The 26,168-nt window shown below is 39.4% G+C and overlaps 1 protein-coding gene across 1 annotated transcript in view; it reads left to right on the top strand.

Moving 5' to 3' along the window:
• The window catches only part of KLHL14 (kelch like family member 14), a 95,104-nt gene extending 70,110 nt beyond the window's left edge, over positions 1 to 24,994 (top strand). The window contains exons 4-8 of the mRNA XM_072998891.2: positions 2,257 to 2,335; positions 17,006 to 17,196; positions 17,305 to 17,463; positions 22,318 to 22,475; positions 23,603 to 24,994. Of these exons, the coding sequence (XP_072854992.2) occupies positions 2,257 to 2,335; positions 17,006 to 17,196; positions 17,305 to 17,463; positions 22,318 to 22,475; positions 23,603 to 23,743 (728 nt within the window). The 3' untranslated portion in view covers positions 23,744 to 24,994. The remainder of the gene's footprint in view (positions 1 to 2,256; positions 2,336 to 17,005; positions 17,197 to 17,304; positions 17,464 to 22,317; positions 22,476 to 23,602) is intronic.
• Positions 24,995 to 26,168: the final 1,174 nt, after the last annotated feature.

Below are 26,168 nucleotides of genomic sequence, written 5' to 3'. Positions count from 1 at the left end.
AAGTGTTATTGAACTCAGTGGGACTTCCTCCATAGTAAATGTGATCAGCTGAAGATCTAGTAAAATGATTTGGAAACATGAAGTTGGGAAAGGGACCATTTCTTGAAACAGGGTCTTCTCCAAAAAAATATTGGGTCAGATTAGTGGGTTGTTGTTTTATTAATCATATTACTAGTCTGCCCAGTTTAAGGTCCCAGTCTTGTTCAGTCCATATAGGATCGCTGTGCTGAAGAACCACAGCAGTTGATGCACATGCTTATTGGCTACCTCCTCCTCCTTTTTCTTTTTTCCCCTAATTTTTAAGGAGAAGCAAGGAGGAGTTGATCATTTGCTTGGTAGGAAAGCTTTTTTTGTGGAAAAAATAGTCTGTTTAATACTGCCTCCTTAGATGTGTAGCATTTATATGGATACTCAGTCAATTTCATAATTAATAAATACTTAATTCCAAAAAATCTGTGGCAGCTGATTGCATCATCAGCCTTATGTGGTGTAAAGTTGTGCAACAGGATTTCAGACACAAGGGTGCAAAATATATTTTATACTGCTCTTGCAGTGTTTGTTTTCCTAATTAGAACAGACCCTCATAGTTGTCATTTATTCATCTCCAAAATATAAATAGTTCTATTACATTATTCAGTGGTTAACTAGAAGGGGAGGAGGAATACAGAGAACAATTTCCATGAAAAAAAGAGGTGAATTAGGGTTTAAGAGATCAGAGTCAGAGTAACAGGATACAAGTAAGTTTGAGCAAAAGGGAGGCATAGATGGAAGGTGAAAAGTGGGAAGGAAAGTCATAACTGAGGCCAGATGCAAGGAATAAGTGTATATGAAAGGCACTAAGGTGGTTTGTTTTAGAAAAGAGATTTGGCTGAACTTAGAATGCTGATAGGTATGATATAGTGAACAGAGCCTGTAGGCAAGTACTATTTTTTTAAAGTATGATGAGAAACTCATACAGAGTCACAAGTAGGGCTATAAGGGATATAAATAATACTCTTTACCTGCTTATTTATGTAGCTTAATTAGACACCTTGTTTTTGTTAAAGTGTTATGAGGGCATTTTGCTTACTTTCTGCAAAAAAAGTTCCTTTTTATTCTCTTCTCATGAGCACCACAAAATACTGTGCCCCCTCTCAGCCAATGGAGGATAATTCTTTGTTCCTTCATCTTTGCATAAAAGGACAAAACAAGTGAGGATTTATATTTAAGGTAGACAGATAACTTAAATCTCATTGATTTCAGCATGTCTACTATAATCAGGACTAATTTTGAATATAGCCTAAGTGTGGAATATCATACACTGGTGGTCCCCAAATATTTTAACACCAGGGACTGGTTTAGTTGAAGACCATTTGCCCAAGGACCGGTGTGTGTGTGTGTGTGTGTGTGTGTGTGTGTGTGTGTGTGTGTGTGTGTGTGTGTGTGTGTGTGTGTGTGTGTGTGTGTGTGTGTGTGTGTGTGTGTGTGTGTGTGTGTGTGTGTGTGTGTGTGTGTACTTATTATGCAGTAGGTTGTTGGAGGATAACTTTGAATCAAGCTCATAAAGAAAATGGCAAGCAGGAGCAAGAGGTGAGCTGCAATTGAATCTCTGTCTCCTGCTAGATCTGCAGCAGCTTAGAACCTAATAGGAGTGCAGGTTCCTATTAGATTCTAATGCCACAGGCATAGCTGATCTAGCAGCAGCAGGAGGGGAGCGGGGCGTGAAGCTCTGCCTCTTGTCAAATCAGCAGTGGCATTAGAACCTAATAGGAGCACAATGACAGGAGGCAGAGTTTTTCTTGCTGCTCATCTGTTCCGGCAGCCCAGTCCTTCCAGGGCCACAGACCAGCACCAGTCCGTGGCCTAAGGGTTGGGGACCACTGTCATACATGATCCTGGATCACACTTTGAGGGCCTAACTTAGGTCAAAAGGTAGGTCAGAAATAAATTTGATAAAACAAATGGATACAACCGATTTTGCACTTATTAATGCAGATTTAGTGCATGAAGGGGGGGGGGGAATGAAAGCATCTAATTTCCAGCAAATCATTCATAATCTATATATATAGCCAGAATAATTTATTTGTAGTTTTACTATTATTGTAGATAACTGTTGAAAGCTGCAATTCTTGTTTCCTTCTTTCTTTTTTTCTAAAAATGCAATGATATAAAAGATAAACTGCCTTGGTTATCAAGAACAGAAAGGAGTATAGTAGAAAACTGTGGTTTTTAATGATAAAAAACAAAGAGCTAAACATGAAACTAATCTTTTTACAGGAAAGCACAGTACAAACTTTGTCAGCCGGTATGATCCTAGGTTTAACAGCTGGATACAACTTCCCCCCATGCAGGAGAGGTAAAAATATTTGGGGGTGGGACTGTGGTATTATTGGGATGGATGTTGCTGTTTTCTGGAGGGCGGGCTGTGTCTTACAGTTATGAAAGAAAAGAAATGAGCAAAGTTGGCAAAAATGTGACTGAGGTCTTGCCTTTATTCTGTACATCCACTATCCATTATAAATATTTGTCCCCTCCTGTTCTGTTTATTAAATTATAGCATTTGTAGCCAAGCTTGCTATATACAAAATGGTAAGGGAAATTCACAGCTCAAATCAGGAGTGATGTATTCAGAGGTATTATTAAATAATATTAAAAGAAGTGAATTATTTTAAAAAATTAAGTAATTTATAAAATGGCTGGCAGACCTTTCTCAAGGAAAAGAAGGAGAAACATTGGCATACAATAAGAAGAGCATTATAAAAGGTTGACATTTTGTGATTGGGTTCTGTGTTCTCTTTGGGCAACTCCTCACTTTTGGTGGGAAATAAAACAGGAGATGTCTTAATAACTTTCAAACTGTCGTTTTTATTGTCACTTATCTCCTCCAGCACATTGTTCATAGGGTCAAAGATTTTTAACTCTGGCAACAGGCCTCAACTAAAGGAACCCAAACTCTTCCCATACTCCCACAGACTCAGTGGGCGGTTCTCCCACACCATTCCCGGTACACTGGCCTTCAGGGAGGAGTACTTCTCAGGGCACAGATTGTCCCACAACACGCATGCCTCATCCAACCTCGCTCATCCAGTCTGTCATAAAAACAATTATGGGCTATCTCAACCTCTCTTTGTAATTCCAGCTCGCGCGGTGCCACTATCACAGTCCATTCCTTGGTTAGGAACTGGGTCAGCTTGTCTTCCTTCGGCTTGAGTTCAAGCAACAGTCCTCCCACCTTCAAGTGGGGAAAATCTCTCAGAAGTCCTTGAGTCCTTACATACTCAACTTCTCTCCTCCGCACTTCTTCCCTCTTTCTCTCATAATCCCCCAACACTGAACTAAACCAATGTACACCTTCTTCGCTTATATCCTCCTCCCACACTGTCACTTCTTGCTCTGCTTTCTTTCCTATTATGTCATCCTTGACTAAACAAACCTCCACCTTTCCCGCCTTTTCCTTTAATTCAACTTCTCTCGCCTCTTTCGTAACTGTCACTTCTTCAGTCCCCTGCTCTTCCTCACTCCTCCCATCTTCTCTTTCTTCTATGGCCTCTATCACTACGGATGGCTCACTCTCACATACTCCTCCTTCACACATCTGTTCTTTAAACTCCATCAAAGAAGGACACTTTATTAGGGATTCCTTAGATTTTAGCAAGAGGGATGGGTGACTAATTAGAAATGCACTGTTATTATGAAAACCATTATCCTTGTCTTAAGGTATACATGAATAGTATATAAAGCATTTGGGGATACCCTTTAGCTAGGACATCCATAAAATTTGAAGATTTCAGCTCATTATCCAGTTGAACAAATCTACTTGTCACAGTCTCACTGCTAGTCAGATTGAGTGTGGAGAGCTGCTACCTTAGTTTTTTTTAATTGAGCAACCTCAGCATTTTCTCAAAAGCCTCTGTCATATTCAAAATACACTTTAAAGTACCGAGAATTCCAAAATCTGTTTGAATATTGTGTTCTAATTATCAGAGTTCTTTTTTTCCCCTGGGCCTTTACAGTAAAATAATTAACATTAACCCACCCCCTCAGCTGAATCTACATAAGTTATAGAGAGATCAATTATTTCAGTGTGGTACAAGCCTCTGAGGGTAGACAGCATTGCTGAAAACATGTTACACATTTAAAAATATGTGAATTGTTTACTGACTAGTCCCTTGTGACTTCCTTAGAGACTTAAAATTTATTAAGTCAAATGCCTTTCAAGACAGATTTTAGCAGTTTATATACTTTAACGAAAAGCCTTTATGAAAAAAGAAATAGAGGGACAACTCCCTTTCTTAGATGTCATGGTCATACGCAAAACTGACCTCCTACTGGGACACAAGGTCTATAAAAAATCCACTCACACAGACTGGTACCTACACAAAAACTCTAACCAACAACAACAACAAAAAAAGAGGCATAATCAAAACAGTGGTAGACCGTGCAAATCAGAACTGTGGAGCTCAATTTCTCAGCACGAAACTCAACCATCTGAATTGGGCCCTACAGGCAAATGGCTATTCCAAGAATGAAATCACAAGAGCCATCAAACTAAGAAAACAACACCAAACTGAAGAGGAAAAACAGCCACCCACAAATAAAGTATTTCTGCCATACATCAAAGGGGTCACGGACCGCATGGGGAAACTTTTGAAAAAACACAACCTACAAACAGTATTCAGGCTCACCACAAAAATATAACAGATGTTATGGTCAGCAAAGGACAGAATGGACCCCTCACCAGTGCAGGAGTATACCTAATACCTTGCAGTTGTAGCCAGGTATATATTGGAACCACAAAATGCAGCATTCACACCAGAATCAAAGAACATGAGAAATCGGAAAAATTGGCAGTAGCTGAACATGCCGTAAAACAAGCAGGACATGAAATTCTGTTTCAAAATACTGAAGTACTGGACAACACCAGCAATCATTGTTAGACTGCATAGGGAAGCCATTGAAATCCACAAACACCAGCAGAGCTTCAACAAAAAGAAGAAAGTTTAAAACTCAACAAAGTCTGGCTGCCAGCACTGAAAAATACAGCCTGCAAAAGGTCAACGAACTCTACCCGGTCACAAGGACCTGTGATCACTGCACACAAAAGACTAGCTAATGATACCCATCAATCACAGTGACAGATCATCTCTCCCCCTTATCACAATACACCCACAACAAAAACACGCTGATCACCATGATCACCCAATTTCCTGAAAAGGACAAAAGCTGATCCCACAGCTATAAATACTGAACTATCCAACAAACTACACCAGAGAACAGACAGATTTCTGACTCCTGTCCTCTGAAGATGCCAGCCACAAATATTGGCAAAATGTTAGGAAGAAAAACCTTAAGAACACAGCCAAACAGTCTGGAAAACCCACAACAACCTTTATGAATTCCTGCCATTTTTATCTGAAAATATCTATTGACCCGAACATGCATCTCCCCCATCCCTGAAGCAAAACTGATTTATAGTATTTATGGGCTCACCAAAATTTTTCAGAATAATCCTCAAGATAGAAAAGAATTTAAAATTTAGTAAGTTTTTAAAAAAGGATGTGGAGTGGAACACCATGAACCCAACCAAGGGCTGCAGGATGAATCATTTGTTGGAGGGGGAAGAAACTGTATTCAGATCTTTTTCAATAAGTGGACAGCCAGCCATCTAATGAAGATTTTATCCAAGGCTCTCCAGATTTTGGCAACCTATGGGCATGTCAGAAACATTGACAGAATATAATGATGAGAATTACACAGTAGTTGCCATAGAAGGCAAACTGATCTGGCTAGAAGTAAATTAGAAAGAGTGATATATATGTGTGTTATGTGTTTGTTGCAGGATTGCGTTATGCATGTTTTTCATTTGTGCATTTCTCTATGTTTGCCTCACATATGTCTTCTGTCTGGCTATGTTCATACCTGTGCTTTGCTAGAAGTGTGCCTGCTTTTTTGGTGTTTTTGTATTTTGCTTGTATTTAGGTATATATGTGCATGCTTCTGAGCATCATCAGATTGTTTTCTGTGAAAGCGATATATATATATATATATATATATATATATATATATATATATATATATATATATATATATATATATATATATATATATATATATATATATATATATATATATATATATATATATATATATATATATATATATATATATATATATATATATATATATATATATATATATATATATATATATAGCTAGACAGAAGACATATGTGAGGCAAACATAGAGAAATGCACAAATGAAAAACATGCATAACGCAATCCTGCAACAAACACATAAAATCCGTAGCACAAAACCCAGGCAAAATACACACATGTAGCACACAGGTATGACATCCTCTCAGCTCTGTTACCTCCTTTAAACTATTGACCTGCAGCTACCCACTGTATTTATTTTTTCAGAGCATTTGTGGCACCCAGAGGCATTCTTGGAAATAAAGAAGGAACTAAAGGCCAAACCTTCTCTTTTCAGCACACCAGTTTTTCTCTTCTTCATTCAAAGGGCAGGGTGGGTGGCAAATAGTAAAGAAAGTATCTTTGGATACACTACTACCCACAAGTACCACATTGGGGATCCTGGGTTTTTGTGTGTGCATTTGTGTGTATGTTTTCTATGCAGGGATGTACATGTGTTCTATTCCTGAAGTATACTTATATTTCCGGGGGTGCAGTTGGTGGATGTTTGCCTGTTGTATGTGTTCTGTGCATGCAAGACCACTGCTCAGCGATGCTGGATTTTTTAAAATCAATACGTAATTATGCATACATCAGTATCTATTATCTGAAAGAAGTAAAGGGTTTAATCCTTTTATTTCCTAGTTATTTCAAAGAGAAAGATGAGCACGTATTACCAGTAGGAGCATTATATGGAGACACAGGAAAGGGATATTTTTGCTCTGTTGTGGAATATTATCTTCTTGGAGGTCTGATTGAGATTGATGTTGGCCTCATTTTGGTGAGAAACAAAAATTTGGTTCTTTACCAAAGCCTTCTAAGGGTTGGCATGACTAGGGAGTGAAGTTCTGATATAGGTATGCTCTTTCCACTGACTTTTATAACCTGTTTGGAAGTGCTTTGTTGCTTGTATCCTGGCCCGAAGACTTTAGATGGAAAGTTGGAATGGAAATGTTTGAAAAAATAGTACAAATAGTAAATTGTTTTGCTATGCCCATCGGCTGTACAACTACTGACATAAGGCACAGGACCTCAAGGATTCTGCTGTGATGGCAGGAATGAGTGGGATGGCTATTCCCAAACTATTTACTGTATAGCCTTAAAGTTGATGACTGGCACTTGAGCTCATCTTGGAAGTAAATGGACAACCAAACAAAAACCCAATGGTCGCATGTTACTGCTTTTTTAAAAAAACACCTTCTGTTTAAACTCTTGCTGTCATATTTTGCATCAGCCAGAATTTCTGAATATAGTAATCTGGTCTAGATGGGAGCAAGGCATGTCTTACAGCATTATTACTGTTATTAATATCAGCCAACAGACACTCCATGCTCTTTTTAAAAAAAGCCATGCTTTCTCCAGGAGATGTGAGATGTGCATTTGAGAAGATGGAAGCATAAAGGGAGAGTGTTTAAAGATGTGTCTGGTCTAGGGGGTTATAAATGGTTCCTTTCTCAGGAAGGCACTAGCATTAAAAAGTACATTTTTCTCAGGAGGGCATTTCTAAAAGGGACATAAGTCTTATGAAATCACCAATATATAAATATGGGGCCCAGTATTACTGTCTTCTTCAGGTGGGCAACAGCTGTAGGAAGGCACATGGGTCACTTAGTTTTCTTGCAGGGATACCATGTTGTTGATTAGTCTCACTGACACCAGCAGCCAGCAGCATTTTCACCCCTGGATTATTTATCCATGTGTTGGTGAGGTGCTAGTTCTTTCCCAAGTACATATTATATTAAACTCTGTCTGCAATCTGGATACTACTGGCAAGAAGGATTCTACAGTTCTGGTTTCCAGAGCACTCCAATTTTGAAAGAGAAAAAGAGAATATGAAATAAATGACCTGGATGAGGGAATTGAAGGAGCACTCATCAAATTTGCGGATGACACAAAGCTGGGGGAAATTGCTAATACATAGGAAGACAGACTCAACAGTCAGAAGCATCTAGACAGAATTGGACATTGAGCCCTATCCAATAAGATGCAGTTCAGTGGTGGGAAATGTACGGTCCTGCACTTAGGCAGGATGCACAGGTACAGGATAGGTGGTTCCTGGCTCAACAGTAGTACCCATGAGAAGGATTTAGGTGTCCTGGTGGACCACTACCTAAGGATGAGTCAGCAGTGTACTGCAGCTGCCAAGAAAGCCAACACAGTCCTAGGCTGCATCAATAGGGGAATAGCACCAGGATCACAGGAAGTGATAGTACATCTCTATACCGGACTGGTGAGGCCGCACTTGGAGTGCTGTGTCCAGTTCTGGTCACCACAATACAACAAAGACGCTGAAGACCCTGGAAGGGGTGCGGAGAAAAGCAATAAAGATGATAAGGGGATTGGAGGTTAAATCCTATGAAGAACAACTAAAAGAACTAGGTATGTTTAGCTTAAGAGAAGACTGAGGGGAGACATGATAGCAGTCTTCCAATATCTGAAGGGCTGCCACAGGGAAGAGGACACTGATTTATTCTCCAATGCACCAGAGGGTAGGATAAGAAGCAATGGGTGGAAACTCGTCAGAGGGAAATCCAACCTGGAAATAAGGAGGAATTTCCTGACTGTGAGAACCATTAAGCAGTGGAACAGCTTGCCTCCCAATGTTCTGGGGTGCCCCATCATTGGAGGTTTTAAAGAAAATATTGGACAGCTATCCATACAGGAAAGTATGAGGTCTCCTGACTTGGGCAGGGGGTTGGACTAGAAGATGACCAAGGTCCTTTCTAACCCTATGACAATTCTATGAAATATTTTCCCCTTCTTGAATGTTGTAAATGTGCAGGGCAAAGTGAGCTTCTCTTTCAAGGATCTTTGGCACCTAAGGAAAACTGACAACTAGGCTGTCTCCTAACTAGACAGTTCTCAGGGGTAGATACTCAGCCCCACTCAATACCAACAATAATTAACAATTTGTTTACTACATTTTGGGAAAATTGATGTTTCTGGACATTTTTCAAAGGCACAGAATACATTACAGAACTCAAACATAATCTGAATACAGTATGTATCATCGTAGGCAGATGTACAGTCTCCAAAGAACAGACATACTTGGTGCATTAATCTAAAGTGGACAAAGCCACACTTGGCCAAAGCTCTTATCTAAGTATCCAGGGCTATGATAGTCCCTTCCTAATTGTGTTGTATAAGTTGTAAGAATCTTGCAGATTGTGGTATATAAGCTGTAAGATCTTGCAGTTTGGTTTCAGCCAAGTGGTCTCCTTTCATTTAAGAATATGACTATGGTCTGTCTGCTCCAAAAAGCTTCAGTGCATGATTCTGACTCAGTGTAGTGGTCACAGAACAGTGTCACTGTTACTACCACTACAGAGTTGCCTCTAAAATGGTCTCTAGCTTTGTTCAATCAGATCCACTGTGTCTTCTGCTGCCACCTATTTTTTCATTCCCAGCCTTCTCAGGCCACTGTGAAGCTAGCTTTTCTCCCCTGCTAGCTTGTCTGTACCAAGTGAGATTGTTCAGGAGAAATAAAAGTTACTTACTGTTATATGTTGTTTGGACCTTTTTCTCATTCTACTGGTCATCTATGGTTTCAACAGCTAAGGTGACTGGGAAGCCATTAGGAAAAGCATTTCAGATCTAGCCATCTCCTTGAGTGGACAACTGTAATGGATTCTCGGGTTCTATAGAAGTTTATGTTCTTGCTTCCTTTCTATCCAGTGTAAACCCTCCAAATGACAGCTTCACGTATGAAAGAAAAATCCAGTAAGAATTTCCTATCTGTGTAAAGTTTTCTCATGGAACACGTGAAGATTGCAAACCCCCATAGTTCCAAGGCAGCTTTGATAATTACAGCTGCAAAACGTTATGGGGAAGTCTCCCTTGAAAAGATACAAATGTATCCTCCATAGGGGGATGACCCACAGTAGTTCTCATATATACAACTTGCTGTTGCTTTGTTTAATTTTCTTTTTGATTCATGTACAACCCAGTGGAGCAGCACAACATAACCAAAGCTGAGGAGAGGGCTGATGGCCCTGTTCCGTGCGTAGGTATTCCATTTAATCACACACCCTGCTTTCTGACCCTATTGTAGAGCTCAGCTTGGCTCTTAGAAACCACCAGCGGACTGGATGGAGTTTAAATCGGTGGCTCTCTCATTCAGCACTTACAACCATTTGTTCCTGATCTTTATGTGGTTTTATGAAATTTCCACCAGCAGTCTATCCAGGTGTTTACAAAATATCACAGAATGCCCAAACAACAGCTACAGGTGACCAACTCTGATGAATTTAATGAGGAATTAACATTTCAGTTACAACTTTTTCTGCCCCGAGATGAAGTGCTAACAGAACAATGTCATTTGAAATACTTCTAAATATTCAAGTAATGTGCAAATTCATCAATCTGGATATATCTTAAGGAATTAGTTAATTTTATTGTTCACTCTAAAAGAAAAGAAAGAAAAAGATGTATAATTACAAAACCATCAGAATGCATGATTAATTACTTCAGATGATAGGTTCCTTTTTAAATGATCTTGGTATTAGTATGATAAGTAATAACTCATAGCTATTCAATCTAAGGTTAGTCATCAAACTTCTGGATTCAGGGCATAAATTCATTGTCTGTGGGGATCAAGAAAGATTTTCTTTTACCTTTCCCAGGTAACCACATTGTAAAATGTGGCTCAGTTCATTACGGGAGGTTTCACAAGTCACTGCAAGACTTGTGGCTGGACCAATATCCTGATCCACAAGAATAATTTGATGTCATTTCTTTCAGCAGAGGAGGCAGTATATTTCTAGAGACCAGATGTATATGAGGGAAGAATTTCTTTTCTGAACTGAATTTTTAGTGCATATTTTAGCATAGAGGATTTTTTATAGCAATTAAATTTTACATTAATTAACTAGATTTCTATGGCTCAAGTGTAATTTATTTAGTGGAAAAGAAGGATAAGGGAAACTTAAAATCTTTACTATTGGGAGTTTGCCCATAAAAATACACAGTTAAGCTGAAGAATGAAGCAGACTGTTACATTTTAGCTCCTAAGAGTGACACTATGTGGATGAAGTCAAGAATGCACACAGATGTGTATTAGGATAGGAAGCTAGTTTCTGGATATAACAGGAGCTGCTGAGAAACTGAAAACAAAGCTCCATTAAGCTTATGGGAGGGAAATAAGCAGGACATGGAACAGAATGTTGCTATATATTTTTATTTTCTCTTAAAAAGAGCATTCCTGTTCAGTACTCCAGACAGACTTTCCTTGATCAGGATACTTTGCTACAATCATTTCTAGTTTTCCTTTTCAGCTCTTACTCTATATCCTACGAGACTCACCCAGTTGTCATTCATTTGCTTTTGGGGAGTGGGCTTCCCTGGTTTAGTTTTTTTTAAAAAAAAAAATTGTACTGCTGCAAACACCAGGGTTCTCCAAGCACAGTGAAATTTCCTTGTATGTCAGTGACTCCCTTTCTGGCTATAGTCCTGGCAACACCCATGATCTAAGTTCACTATTAGAATGGGGGAATTGCCTAAAACACCCTTCCCCCAACCCCAGTACTCTCCCAAGAGTTTTGGATTACTACTCACATCAGCTGCACGGCCAGTGGTCAAGAATGCTGGAAGTTCTGGTCTTAAACACGTGGTTCTTGGTTAAACCAGAATTGGAAATGAGTTCAACTTCCTTTCCTGTCATTATCAGTGTTCAAAAACATGTACAGAGAAACTTGAGGGTCCTTTCAGCATCAGGTGTGAAACGCTCTTCTAAAGTGCTTCCCATTACATTTTGAGAAATGGAAGTGCCTTTGTGGAATACTGAAAATGACTTGAACAAGTCACATGGCAAGATCTTCTTTGTCAATACCAAATGTTGACCAAAATTATAAATTTTCTTTTTGCATGGAACCAAGGAGATGGATAAGGCTTTGTTGTGAGTCAGCTAGATAAAGCTTTGATGGAGGGCAAGAATGTTATACAAGGAAAAGTTTTTCTATTTGCAGTAGTGCAGAAAGAAGAAGAAAAAAATTATAATTGAAGAAAAAAATCTGATGATGTAGTTCTCTTAGTAAATTGGGAACAATGACCCTTGAAGGACCATAAAGAAAGTGAATGTCACGATAATTTATTATTGTTACATTATCTATCCTTTTTCCCTACTTCATCTTACTGAATTGTTATATCCTTCTGTAGTACCAAATGCCCCAAACATTAATGATTTCTTTTTAAATGAACGTCCAGTACATTCAGGTCACCACTTCTAAGGTAAAGTTTTACCTTCCATGATGTGTTCATGTCAATTGGCACCACTACAAAGATGTTATTCTTTTCAGAGGATCACACAGGAACACTCAGAAGACAGTGGTTTCACAGTCCAGTCACACACACACAACTTGCCAGCTGATCTGGTGGACACATGTGGGTTACAGTGGCAGGAGATGTTCAGTTCCCTTCCGCTTCAGTAGCACTAACAAAGAGAGTAAAGCATATGTTTCTTATAGGAGCTTCCCAGGTATGCACTTCCCATATATACCTAAGTAAATCTCACTTGATCTGATCAAACAGCTCTGATAAGCAGTTGCCTGAGAAAGCACATTAATAGCTAGCAGATGTAGCAGGTATAGTGCATGATCCATGAGATCTACGCCAGAATCCTTGGAGACATTACAGAGGGGGACGACTCTCATAGCATTCACACTAGGAAAGATGTGTCTCAAGTATCACAGCAAGCTTCTTCACAGTAGTCTTCAGTGAAATGCCATCACACGAGACTTTTTGCACAATAGCAGGTATCTTGTAAGTGCATTTCTCATACAGAACATTGGTTTGGGAAACAGAATGTGTCAGCCTTTGCCAGTTTACCTAGCTTTCTATAGTAGACAACTAGAAATTTCTGTTTATCCATGAGAAAGGTAAATCCAGACAACAAGAAAAGAACATAGTTATCTAGGTGTTCTTTTCCCTAACACTGCTAGTTTCAGTCTTCACAGTACCAGACCTCCCTGCAATGGATAATCACTCATTCTTACTGAGAGACCTCATCTACCTTCTTCTTCTGTATAGGAAGTGTATGCCTCCACATATCTCCAAAGCAGAACAATAGTGCTTTGTTAGTTTGTATCTAAAGATACAGTTCTTACTACTAAGAATATGACTGTGAAAGATCTATCTAAATTAGTATCTTTTGACCAGAACATGGTATGTTGACTGTGTAAAAAATAATTACCACACTTACATTTCCAGGCATTGCTGTTGTTGTGTCCCATCAAGTCACTTCTGACTCATGGCAATCCTATGAATGAGTACTCTCCAAAATGTCCTGTTCTCAGCCATCCTGATCAGCTCTTGCAGACAAGCCTGTCACCCTCTTTTTGAGAGTCAGTCCATCTCATATTTAGTCTTCCTCTTTTCCTGCTGCCTTCCACCTATCCCAGCATTATTGTCTTTTCCAGAGAATCCTGGCTTCTCATGACGTGCCAAAAGTAAGATAGGTAAGCATACCACTCAAGAATACTTAGCTGCTCTTTAAACATTTTTAAAGTAACTCTATTGCCTTTCTCAAAATTACCTAGAGTAGTTGTATTTTTATTTACTTTTTAAGTCATCTAGATTTTGCAAGCAGTCTTCTCCTTTTTTGCTCCTCATCACCTCAATACACAGAACACAGCGTGAAGCACGACATTTGAGCCTTGAGGCGTTCCTCCTTACCTATTTAATGAACCTATTTGTTGTTGTTATGTGCCATCAAGTTGCCTCCAATTTATGGTGGGCCTATGAATGAGTGACCTCCACAATGTCCTGTTCTCAACAGTCTTCTTGTTTTCCTGCGCTCTTCAAATTTTCTTGCCTTTCTTGCCTTTCATTATTGCCTTTTCCTGTGAATCTTGGCTTTTCAAGATGTGCTAAAGTTTGACAGATTCAGTTTTGTCATTTTTGCCTCCAGAAATAGTTCAAGCTTGATCTAATCTAGGAGCCACTTGTTCTTTTATCTGGCAGTCCAGGGTATCTGAAAGCTTTCTAGCAGCATCATATTTTAAAGACATCAATTTTTTTCGCATCACCTTTCTTCGATGTCCAGCTTTCATACTCATACACAGTAATCAGGAATACAATAGTCTGAATGACCTTGGCCATGGTCTCTGGTGACACACCCTTCCACTTTATGATCTTTTCTAAATTCCTTCATTGCTTCCCTTCTCAGCGTCAGTCTTCTTCTGATTTCTTGGCTGCAGTCTCCCTTTGGATGTATGATTGAACTAAGGTATACAAACTCTTCATTGACTATGCAAAAGCCTTTGACTATGTGGACCACAGCAAACTATGGCAAGTCCTTAAAGAAATGGGCGTGCCTGACCACCTTATCTATCTCCTGAGAAACCTATATGTGGGACAGGAAGCAACAGTTAGAACTGGATATGGAACAACTGATTGGTTCAAAATTGGGAAATGAGTATGACAAGATTGTATATTGTCCCCTGGCTTATTTAACTTATATGCAGAATACATCATGTGGAAGGCTGGACTGGAGGAATCCCAACACTGGAATTAAGATTGCCGGAAGAAATATCAACAACCTCCGATATGCAGATGATACCACTCTGATGGCAGAAAGTGGGGAGGAACTAAAGAACCTTGTAATGAGGGTGAAAGAGGAGAGTGCAAAAAACGGTCTGAAACTCAACATCAAAAAAACTAAGATCATGGCCACAACAACCTCCTGGGAAATAGAAGAGGAAGATATGGAGGCAGTGACAGGTTTTACTTTCTTGGTGTCCATGATCACTGCAGATGAAGACAGCAGGCACAAAATTAAAACATGCCTGCTTCTTGAGAGGAAAGCGATGACAAACCTAGACAGCATCTTAAAAAGCAGAGACATCACCTTGCCAAAAAAAAAGTCCGAAAAGTCAAAGCTATGGTTTTTCCTGTAGTGATGTATGGAAGTGAGAGCTGGACCATAAAGAAAGCTGACCACTGAAGAATTGATGCCTTTGAATTGTACTGCTGGAGGAGGCTCTTGAGAGTCCCCTGGACTGCAAGGAGAACAAACCTATCAATTCTAAAGGAAATCAACCCTGAGTGCTCACTGGAAGGACAGATCCTGAAGCTGAGGCTCCAGTACTTTGGCCATTTCATGAGAAGAGAAGGCTCCTTGGAAAAGACCTTGATGTTGGGAAAGTGTGAAGGCAAGAGGAGAAGGGTACGACAGAGGATGAGATGGTTGGACAGTGTCATCAAAGCAACTAACATGAATTTGACACAACTCTGGGAGACAGTGGAAGATAGGAGGGCCTGGAGTGCTCTGGTCCATGGGGTCACGAAGAGTCGGACACGTCTAAATGACTAAACGACGACGATACAAACTCTTTAACAATTTCATTGTCAACATTAAAGTTATGCAGTTTCTCTAAAGTCAAGATTTTTGTTTTCTTAATATTCAACTGCAGTCCTGCTTTGGCAATTGTTTCTTGCACTTTCACAAGAAGTCAGTTTCAAGTGATTGCTGCTTTCTGCCAGTAAGACTGTGTCATCTGCATATCTTAAATTATTGATGTTTCTTCAACTAATATTCACTCCTCCTTCATCTGAATCTAATCCAGATTTCCTTACTATACATTCTATGTACAAATTGAACAAAAAACAAGATAAAATGCACCTTTGTCCAATGCCTTTGCCTATAGGAACTCATTCTGTCTCTCCATATTCTGTCCTATGACTAGCTTATTGTTTACAGTACAGATTATGCATCAGGACAATCAAGTGCTGAGGCACACCCATTTCTTTCAGAACAAGCCATTCCTTCCCTTGATCCACACAGAGAAATGGTTTGCTGTAAAGCATGGACATATCCTCTAATACCTCATAAATATAGGCACAGTCTATAAAGCATAGACCTACAGTCATGGCCAAATATATTGGCACCCTTGCAATTTGTCAGAAAATGGAACCATTCTCTTTTAAGGAGAAGGGTGGTGTGTGTGTGTGTGTGTGTGTGTGTGTGTGTGTGTGTGTGTGTGTGTGTGTGTGTGTGTGTGTGTGTGTGTGTGTGTGTACACATACTGTGTGAAGTACTTCCTTTTGACTGTCTTGAATCTGCATAGGATGAGTCTAGTATTAAATGAGAGAAAATTATTTCATTATCTCTTTCCTTTACACCATGATCAATAAACTTTTATCATGTCTCTACTCTTGTTACTCTTTTTTTTTCCTTAACTGAAATGCCCCAACAATAATCCTAAACATTTGGTAGCCTATCTTGGCATCTTTTGTTTGTCCTGTATCCTCTTGTAGTTGTGGTAACCAGAGTTGTACACAGTAGGGTTGTATTGCAGATGTGTATAAATGGGGGCATTGTGATACTAGGTTTTTTATTTTTAATCCTTTCCTAACAGTCCCCTTCCTTACTAACAACAATACAAAAATAGCCTTTAAAAGTAGTGAATTTATTTCAGTGTGAGATTTCATGTATGTCAACTCACTTATTCCAGTACATGTCAACTGGATTATCATCCACAAAGACTCATGCTGAAATAAATTTGTTAGTCTCTCTAAAAGATGCCTGATGACTTTTCTTTGTTTTCATTTTACTTTTGTTGCTGAAACAGGGAGCGGGGGGGGGGGGACTACTACCTCTTAAAAAACTTTTCCAACCAAGGAATTGCATCAGAAAGACCTGTCATTACAAATTAGCAATTTTTGAACATTCAGATAGCAACATTGAGAGAAGGATAGGAATGCAAAAATTGAAAATAATCTATATTGTCAAGAATAAATGAGTGAATGCTGTTAGTACAGCAGCTGGTTTATTCTGTTAGACAGAAAAATAAAACCAATTCTAGTTACTATGAATTAACCACATTTGTTTTTTGCTGTAGGAGAGCCAGCTTTTATGCTTGTCGGCTTGACAAAAATTTGTATGTGATTGGTGGGAGAAATGAAACCGGCTACTTGTCAAGTGTGGAATGCTATAATTTAGAGACAAATGAATGGCGCTATGTATCTTCCCTACCACAGCCCTTGGCAGCACATGCAGGAGCGGTACATAATGGCAAAATTTATATTTCAGGTAAGTTTCCTAAATTCTCCTTGGTCTCACAACAATCCCTGTATACCAAATTCTCCTTTTCAAGGATGCGCCCTCAGTTGAACTAATTAAAATGTATTTGATTTGCAGGAGGTGTCCACAATGGTGAATATGTCCCTTGGCTGTACTGCTACGACCCCGTAATGGATGTCTGGGCTAGAAAACAAGACATGAACACAAAGAGAGCTATCCATACATTGGCTGTAATGAATGATCGACTGTATGCAATTGGAGGAAATCATCTGAAAGGTCACATTTTTATTAGCAAAATAACGTAACATCCTGGCTTTTGATAGAAACAGTTTTTGTTGGATTAGTCATAGTTAACCAAGTTAAAAACCCTGCTGCCCTGATGCTTGAGCTAGCTTTAAAAAAATTATAACAGTATATTAAATAAATGAGTAATGAATGCTTTAGATAATAAAAAATAGGAACATCCATTACTCAGAAGCATGGATGATTTGTCATCACTATAAATTCATTGTAACAAACAGATTATTTTTGACCCAAATTGCCAGCAGTATTTGCCTCCATAAATCATTAGTCCGAATTATGCAGTTGCAGAAGAAGCTGTATTAGGGATCTGCAGAGAAACACTTGCTATTTTTATTTATTTATAACATTTCTATCCTGCCAAAAAGCTAGTGAGGCAGGTCAAACTGAGACTGACTGACTCAAGGCTGTGCAGTTGTTAGCTTCATGGTTGAATAGGGGTCCAAATCCGTGTCTCCTAAGTCCTAGGCCAGCACACTTAACAACTACACTGCACTGCTCTGCCTGTTTAAGGTCAAAAGTATCAGACTGCAGGCTCCTGTTGAATTAGACTCATGGGGAGCTGAATGAATGGTTGAATAAAATGAAGTGATTGATTCAGACCTTACCATAGTAACTCAACAAATCAAATATGGTAGAACAAAACAATAACATCAACAAGAAATTCCATGAACTTACAATAAATCTCAAAATAACTTTATTTTAATTAGATAAGATTAATTTATTTCTGAGTAGGCGTGCATAGGATTTTGCAGGTGAAACTAACATCTTGCCCATAACCACTGCTCACAAATATTACTAATATAACTATTCCTTATAGTTTTTTTTCAGACTTACTTCCTACAGGGAGAGAGGGAGATCCTTGCAATAGTTTGTCCCTTCCACTCATACTGGTAAGCAAGAGCTGATGACCAATCTTTTTTGAACTGCCAGCTCCCTCTAGTGGTGAGGACAACTTGGAGCTCCAGACACGTTCCTACCTCTACCAGCATAGGAAACGTAATCCTTGTCTCCTTCACTCACCTCTTTCCTTTGCCTATTGAAAAAAAATATTTTAGCTTCTATTTTCATTATCAGTTCTTCCTCTCTCTGTTCCTTGTCTGTTTATCTTCTCAGTCATCATGTCAGACCAGAAGGACAGCCAGGGGTTCTCAGCAGATTTGCTGACCCCCCCACAAGGCATCAAGTGGTTGAACCAGAGGCAGAGCCTTGGTCTGCCACCCAAGAGGGAATGGGAGCCATTTCTCCCTGTGCAAGGAGAGGGCTCGCATAGCAGATCTACCCTATGTGTTTCTTGATGTCCCAACAGGGCCTGAGGAGAGATTTGAAGACCCAGCAGGGGTGAATACCTGATGTCAGGCTTCCTTATCACCACCGTGACCGTAGAGGGAAATATGCCTTGCATCTAGTTCCACTCCTGGATCAATAGCAGAGTAAGCAGGCAGATGGAAGAAACCTGTCCTGCCACTTCCAATCCAGAAAATACCCAGGGCTTGTTTAGGATGCAGTCTGGATACACCCCTTCCATCCCACTCCCATTGCTGCAGCCTGCTTCGAGGAGTCTATGTGTCCCATCAGCAGTCTGTTGTATGCCTTACTTCTCATAGCTCTGATAAGAATGGTGCTTCAAAGGGTAAAGGCAAATGGGCACAAGGTCAGACTAATAGCTCCTTGCTGGCCAAGATGGGCTTGATTTCCCACTTCAGTAGAGCTAAGTCTCAGCAAGTTAAAATTCCCAGGGACCTTCTCAGTTGGGGGGGGCAGTCTTTCCCCTCAGCCCCAGAATGGCTACAGCTTCATTTCTAGCTATTCCACCCAAGCAAGGGCTAGTTGGAATAAATGGTCTTGACTATGTCTTGACTATGTTAGCATCCTGCCAGGAACCTTGCAATAAAATTTATGGGGTCACAATCAAGGCCTTCTCTGGCTGGTACAGTAGTAAAGGCAGACAGACACAGAAATCCTTGATTTCTGATATTTCAGATTTTCTGCAGGAGGTCATGGACAGTGGTCTCACTTCTAGTACCTTAAAGAAATGGGTAGCAATATTACAATCTTGAAAAGCCAGTTCCATATACATGCATAAGGACATCAAGAGATTTCTTTGGGGTGTATATCTAAAAGATGCCCCTGTCCTTCACAGGTTTCCTTCCTAGAATCTTAACATTGTCCTCAAAGCCCTTAGAAAGGAATCTCTTTGAACTACTAAGGAAGGTGTCCTTAGAGCATTTTTCAGAAAAGGTTCTGTTCTTGACCACAATTACCTTTGCTAGGTGGGTTTCTGAATTTGGTGCTCTTTCAGGCAGGCCAGATTTAGGCATAATCCAGAGTCAACAATACTCCAAGTGGATCGCTCGTTTGTTCTGAAAGTAAATTGCATCTCTTCCACCAGACCTAATTTCCTTCTGTCCAAACCCATATACTCCTTTATAAAAAGAATGCCATATCTTGAACATCTGGATGGTCATTAAGATTTCCCTAAAAAGAGCTGGAGCTTTTGGATTTTCTGATTCTCTGTTTCATTTCAGCCTAGAAATATGGAAAAAGAAGCGCATAGTGGCTTGCTATATGAACTCTGGAAAGACAATGCCATCTGTTTTAACTGCGTACTCTGCTTGAAGTACAGCAACTTAGGCAGCCTTTGGTACTCGGGCCTCTCTCCTGGACCTTTGTAAGGGAGGCTACTTTGAGGGTTCAGTCTTCATTTGTAAGGGGGAAAGCAAAGTCCACTGCTTATATACTGCCCCATAGTGTTTAAAGCACTCTCCGGATGATATACAATTTAAATTATCCAGGCTACACATCCCCCCCCCCCCACCGGCAAGCTAGGTACTCAATTTACCAACCTTGGAAGGATGGAAGGGAAAGTCAACTTTGAGCCAGCTATCTGAGCCTGGGATCGAACTCAGATCATGAGCAGAGTCTTGGCTGCAGTACTCCAGGTTAACCACTGTGTCACAAGGCTCCTAGGCTAAACCATTTTGCCTATGCAGAGGCATCCCTTGGGTTGTTCCACAGTGTGGGGGTGGGGTGTTTAGCCATGGACAGGGACCTTGACTAGGCTGCTTCACCCCCCGGGACTGTTGGCTTGGGTAAGTTGCTACTACAAGAATGTCCTTCTTCCCATATAGGAAAATATAACATTGGCACTTACCTTGTGCTGATCCTTTTCTGTAGGGGAAGGACATCTTTCCCCACCGAGGCTGATCACTACCAGACGCTGTTGGGGTTTGGTGGCTGAGCTGAGTCCGAAGGAGAAGGGAGGGGTAACTATCCTTCTGATGCAACATTCTCTATTCCGCTGTTATCTATTCCATGTCCTGTTCATTTGTTCTCAAGAAGAGGCTTGGAGATAGGACTGAAGCTTCTGATTATCCTCACCACTAGAGGGAGCAGGCAGCTCAAAAAAGATTGGTTGTCATCTCCTGCCTATCAAAGTGAGTAGGAGGGATAACAAATTGCAAGGATCTCCTTCCCCCCCACACACACACAAAAGGGATGTCTCACAGTAAGCGCAACATTACTTTTAGCAGGCATAGGACTGAGACAGTTCTGCTGACGTGTGGTGATAGGAAACAAAATGACCTTTCAATCTAGTTTTCTCTGTGCTGCTGCTCTTCAGGGTTTAAGACCTTTCCTGTGAATTTGCTGGAGAAAGGGGCTGGGTGAAGATTTCTTGAGGTGATCTATAAGTGCAGATTGTAATTATTATATGATCAATGTTGCTCTGGAAAACTACTTTCCTGAAGAGGGTTAATGACATAAGTGAGTGAGCAAGTGAGCAAATAGATAAATAAATAAGACAGATAATCTTAGAATTATTGGCCTGTTTATTGTCAAAAGGAGAAATGTGTCATGCTATCTGGCTATGCTGTCTGGTGAGTACTGTGTATTAGAGTCTTAAAAACACAAATATGGTCATGTTAAATTAAAAGTAAGCTAAAATAAAGCCATCATCAAACACAATTTCTGGAATGCAAATCTAAGCTGTATTGTGATGGCTTTAAGAATGTATGCTTTTTAGTTTCTCCCTATTTATTTCAGTGCATTCCATTTCATTTTATGCAGAAAAGAAACTTGATTAGCTAGATTATGTTTTTTACAACTTATTTTTGGGAGAAATGACATGCTGTTTGCCATTCTCATGAAGGCATTCCTTTTATATCAAAATAATGGATCCACAAGAAAGAGATCAGAGGGACTAGCAAGTCTGGGGAACCTCTGCCTCACAGAGCCTGAGGGGTTCCCCTTTCAGCCGGGCAGCCTCCTACTTCCCATCATTGCTGTCCAGTGGTTGAAGAGATTGGTTTCTGTTATTCCGTCTCTCACTGCAGTGAACAACACCCCCTTTGCTATCAATAGAGGATTTTTAAAAAAACTGTTTTCCATATAAGAGGCAAATTTTAGGGGTGATTGATGCTGGAGAAGGAAGAGAGAGCCCTTTCCAGTATACACCTTAAAAAAACACTACAGTTAAGTTGTTTAAAAGTCTCCACTGGAGGCAGTGGAGGCTTTAAAAAGCTCAACTGTAGCAATGGGGGTATTTTCAGGAATTGATGCAGTTGGGAAGGGAGAAAACTATCTCCAATACTGCAGCTCTCCTACAGTATTGGAGATAGTTTTCTCCAACGGGAGAAACGGAAAAAGTGAGTATTGCAGTTTCCTATTTAAACAAGTTTGTCCTTAGATCTTACAGTTTAGTTTTAAAAGACGACATTCCTTTAATTAATCTGTTTTTTTTATAAAAAATGACATAGAACTTTTAATAATGACTGTAGGCATTGTCTTCTAAAAAGTGGATTAAAATTATTTTATGCATGTGTGCTGCAGGTTTTTCACACCTTGATGTCATGCTTGTGGAATGCTATGACCCAAAAGGTGATCAGTGGAATATTTTGCAGACTCCTATTTTAGAGGGCCGCAGTGGACCTGGATGTGCTGTTCTTGATGACAGCATTTACCTAGTAGGAGGCTACAGCTGGAGTATGGTATGTATTTGTTGTCCAAAAATGGTTGCTGTAGCCATCAATGGATTGTGCACCATGACCACCTTGTTCAGGAAAAAGAGGCATTTAAGCACATAGCTGTCTTTTAAAAAAAAACATATGGAAAGTTTCTGGTTAGTTGTACTGTAATATGCTTTCAAAAATTAGTAATAATTATTTTAAAGATTTCACTATAATGATTATGAAATCTAGGACTCAGGATCAAACTATGATAAAGATCACACCCATGTTCTGTTGGAGCAGTACAGCAATAGAACCAATTACCCCAGGAGGTGATCAGCGCTACAAAGTTGAAGGTATTCAAGAGAAAATTGGACAGCCATCTGTCAGATCTGCTTTGGGTTTTCAGTGTGTTTCAATGCATTTTTTAGTTTCGTTTGACAATATTTTCACTCTACAGTGATTTCGCTGGAACGAATTAATGTCGTCAAGTGAGGCACCACTGTATTCAAAAAAGTTTGAGTTACTGCATTGTTGTATTCATTATCTATTCTAAAAAATCATTTTCAGAATTGTCTCAATTGAGAAGGTGGAATATTTCCCCTTCCAGTGGTAGCATATATCCCTAAGATATGGACAGGAGAGATACCAGAGAGTACCATAGCCACTCTCAGGTTGACTTCATCAGGCAGCTCCCAATGTCTCAGTATTTTGGAGTGGCCCATTGCTCACTCTTGAGGATATGAAGTAGTCACCACCGTTGCTGTTGACCTCTTGCAGGAGAGAAAAAAAACAGTGGTGCCTGGTTTTTTGTTTGTTTGTTTGTTTGTTTGTTTGTTTGTTTGTTTGTTTGTTTGTTTGTTATCAATGCTTACTTTCAGGATCCAGACCCCCTTACCTAGTGATTGTCAGGCATTCAGGTTTCCTTTGCCTCTCTATTTGCCTGCTCCAAACTCTGCTTTCTAAAAGCCTTTGTCTTTGAGTTGTTTTAAATATAGGAAATTGTTTCAGAACATTGATAGCTTCAGTGCACGTTTGTGTAAGGAGGGTGAATATATTCCAGTTCCATGAAGGATTGAGGATTAATTCTTTTCCATTTGAAGATATCAAGATATTTTCCTCAGGATGTTACTTACTGACTAGTTCAACAAGATTCTGTTGTATTACAGGGGGCCTACAAATCTTCTACTATTTGTTACAGTCCTGAGAAAGGAACCTGGACAGAACTCGAAGGAGATGTAGCTGAGCCACTTGCAGGCCCTGCTTGCTCCACGGTCATACTACCTGCATGTGTGCCATATAATAAATAACATCCTGGAAATACTGAGAAGGACACTGCTCCATTATGGGAAGCTATCATAGGTGGTATAAATGTTTTACAGAACCAAGTTCCTAATGCTACATACAAAAAGATCCTACCCCTACCCTGACATTTATTATTTGAAAACCAAACTAAATGTAGCTCCTGACTCACACAGACTAGTATGTTGTTGGACAAATTTGGACCCATGGAATATTGCGCACATTGACAGACAGCCATTTCAGGTTGATCGTAACTTTTCCCTTCTAAAGATCCTTATATTGATTCTAAATTTAAAGCAAAGGAAAAAGGGGAAAAAAAGAATGCTAAACATCCAAATACTGCCTGGATAAACAAGATTATTATTGTGCTTTGTATTTTACCTGCATGGGATCTCTACTGAAATCATAATGATTATGTTCATGAGTAATTCAAAATTATGATAATGAAAAGAATTGAATTGCAAAATTGTCACTTCCATTTTAACTCAAATCTGTGTGTGCTTTCATGTTCTGCGAACAGCACAAAATGAAAAGGAAAATCATAAGAGGTAATGTCATAATAAACCTCCTGTTTCACCGAAGTGGCCCCTTGTGCATCGTGCTCTTAAATTCCTATGCTTATGTATAGTAAATAAGGGGAAGTTTTCAAAATTATTTGTGAAATTGCCAGTCACTGCTCTTATTTGCACCAGTGCAGATCCAGAATCATTATTCCTGAAGTCCACAGAATCTGACTTTATTTCTCTCCATAATTAATAAAACTTTTTGGCCTTTAAAGACATTTGGTTAAGCTTTGTATTGCTCCTGTAATTAATTTACAACTAGCAGCATCTATTTAAAACATCACATGTATAATATTCCAGTCATTTAATCAGTTAGATTTCTTTTTTCCTGCCTGTCTGTAAAGACAAGAGGGCAGGCTTCAAATTTAGTAATGCTTTTGTAAGATTTGGATCATGTGCTATTCACAAACAACTATAATTCTTTGATCTTGTTTACTTACAAATACTTGTAGCTTTGTGTCTTTGGATTAAAAGAAATACAGACCTATATCTTCATTGACATGTAACAGCCTGGGTGGCTAAACAGAAAATAGAAATGAGAATGAGAACCAACATGTATGTGAAACCTTGGAGGGGGAAATGTAACAAAGGAAAATATGGAAGAACAAAACAAAACAAGTGGTTGCAGAAAGAATTATCACACATTTTTACATTGCAATGCTCCCTCTGGAAGTTATTTATTCTTTTTTTTTTCAAGTTCTATTCGAGTTCAGTTACATGTCCATACATTTAATGTTGCTTTAGCTCACTTCATAGACATTAGTCTGTGTAATGCAAGCATATCAGTGAATCTCCCAGACATACCTTAACTCTTGTCACATAATACAGTTGGACCCCCTTGTCCACAGTATCAGTATTCATTGATTCACTTACCCATGGTCTGAAAATATTAAAAGAAAACATCTAAAAAAAACAAAACAATTTTCACACCTGTTACCAGAACCAGTCACTAGATGGTGACAGAAACCATGCTATGAATACTTGTTGGGTCCTACTGTATAACACATGAGGGTGCAAGTCAATGAAAAATTCAGAACTTTTGCTGTGCTTTTCATTCTGTTAACAATTGTGCATTAAGTTTAACCATACCACCTTAGAATATTTACATCTGTGCACAATAATATTACATTCAGCCTGATCTACAGCAAGCTAATTTCAGTTGGACTAAATTCTCATAGCAGAGTTGATATAAATCAGTGGACTGGAGCACTTAGCAATGGAGTCAGAGTGCAGAGGTTCATATACCCACTGGCACTCCTGTGAGAGCGACTAGCCGAGATCATACAGAATATTTGTGGTTGATGGAGATAAATACCTTGGCAGCTGTTTGGCCCTGTACAAGCTGCACAATCCCAGACCATCACCAGAAGAGGAACTGGTAAACCACCTTTGGTAATTTATACCTAGAAACCCCTGTGAAGGTCACTCACTGTAAGTCAGAACCAGTGACACCTAAGTATAATTAAATTCTCATAAACATATCTATTCCAATGTGGTGACATCTAAAATGAAGACATACAAAAATGTGATCCCTGAACCAGGTGATGTCCTTGATTTTTTTTTAACTTTGCAAATTGAGAAACAGAAGCACAAACCAATAAATCAAATTTAGGTTCAGTAGTTTTGCCCCCTTCTTTTGAAAAATGGACTGCCTGTCCCTTCATAAATTGCATTTTTCCCCCACAAGTGTGTGAAAAGTACTCCACAACTGGAACAGCTTCCAGCTTGTCATAATAAGGACATTTTAGATCAGTGAGGTGAGTTCAGGGTGTGGCCAGGAGAGATCCCAATCTTTGTCTATGCTCTGCCTGGAGCATACAACATATACAAAGTTGTCTTTCTAGAAAGTCAGACAAGTATTGTCTAGAGG

The sequence above is a fragment of the Pogona vitticeps genome, chromosome 4 (assembly GCF_051106095.1).
Source record: "Pogona vitticeps strain Pit_001003342236 chromosome 4, PviZW2.1, whole genome shotgun sequence".
NCBI lineage: Eukaryota > Metazoa > Chordata > Lepidosauria > Squamata > Agamidae > Pogona > Pogona vitticeps.
The sequence above is the reverse complement of the archived record's forward strand: the minus strand, read 5'-3'. Positions and strand labels throughout refer to the sequence as shown.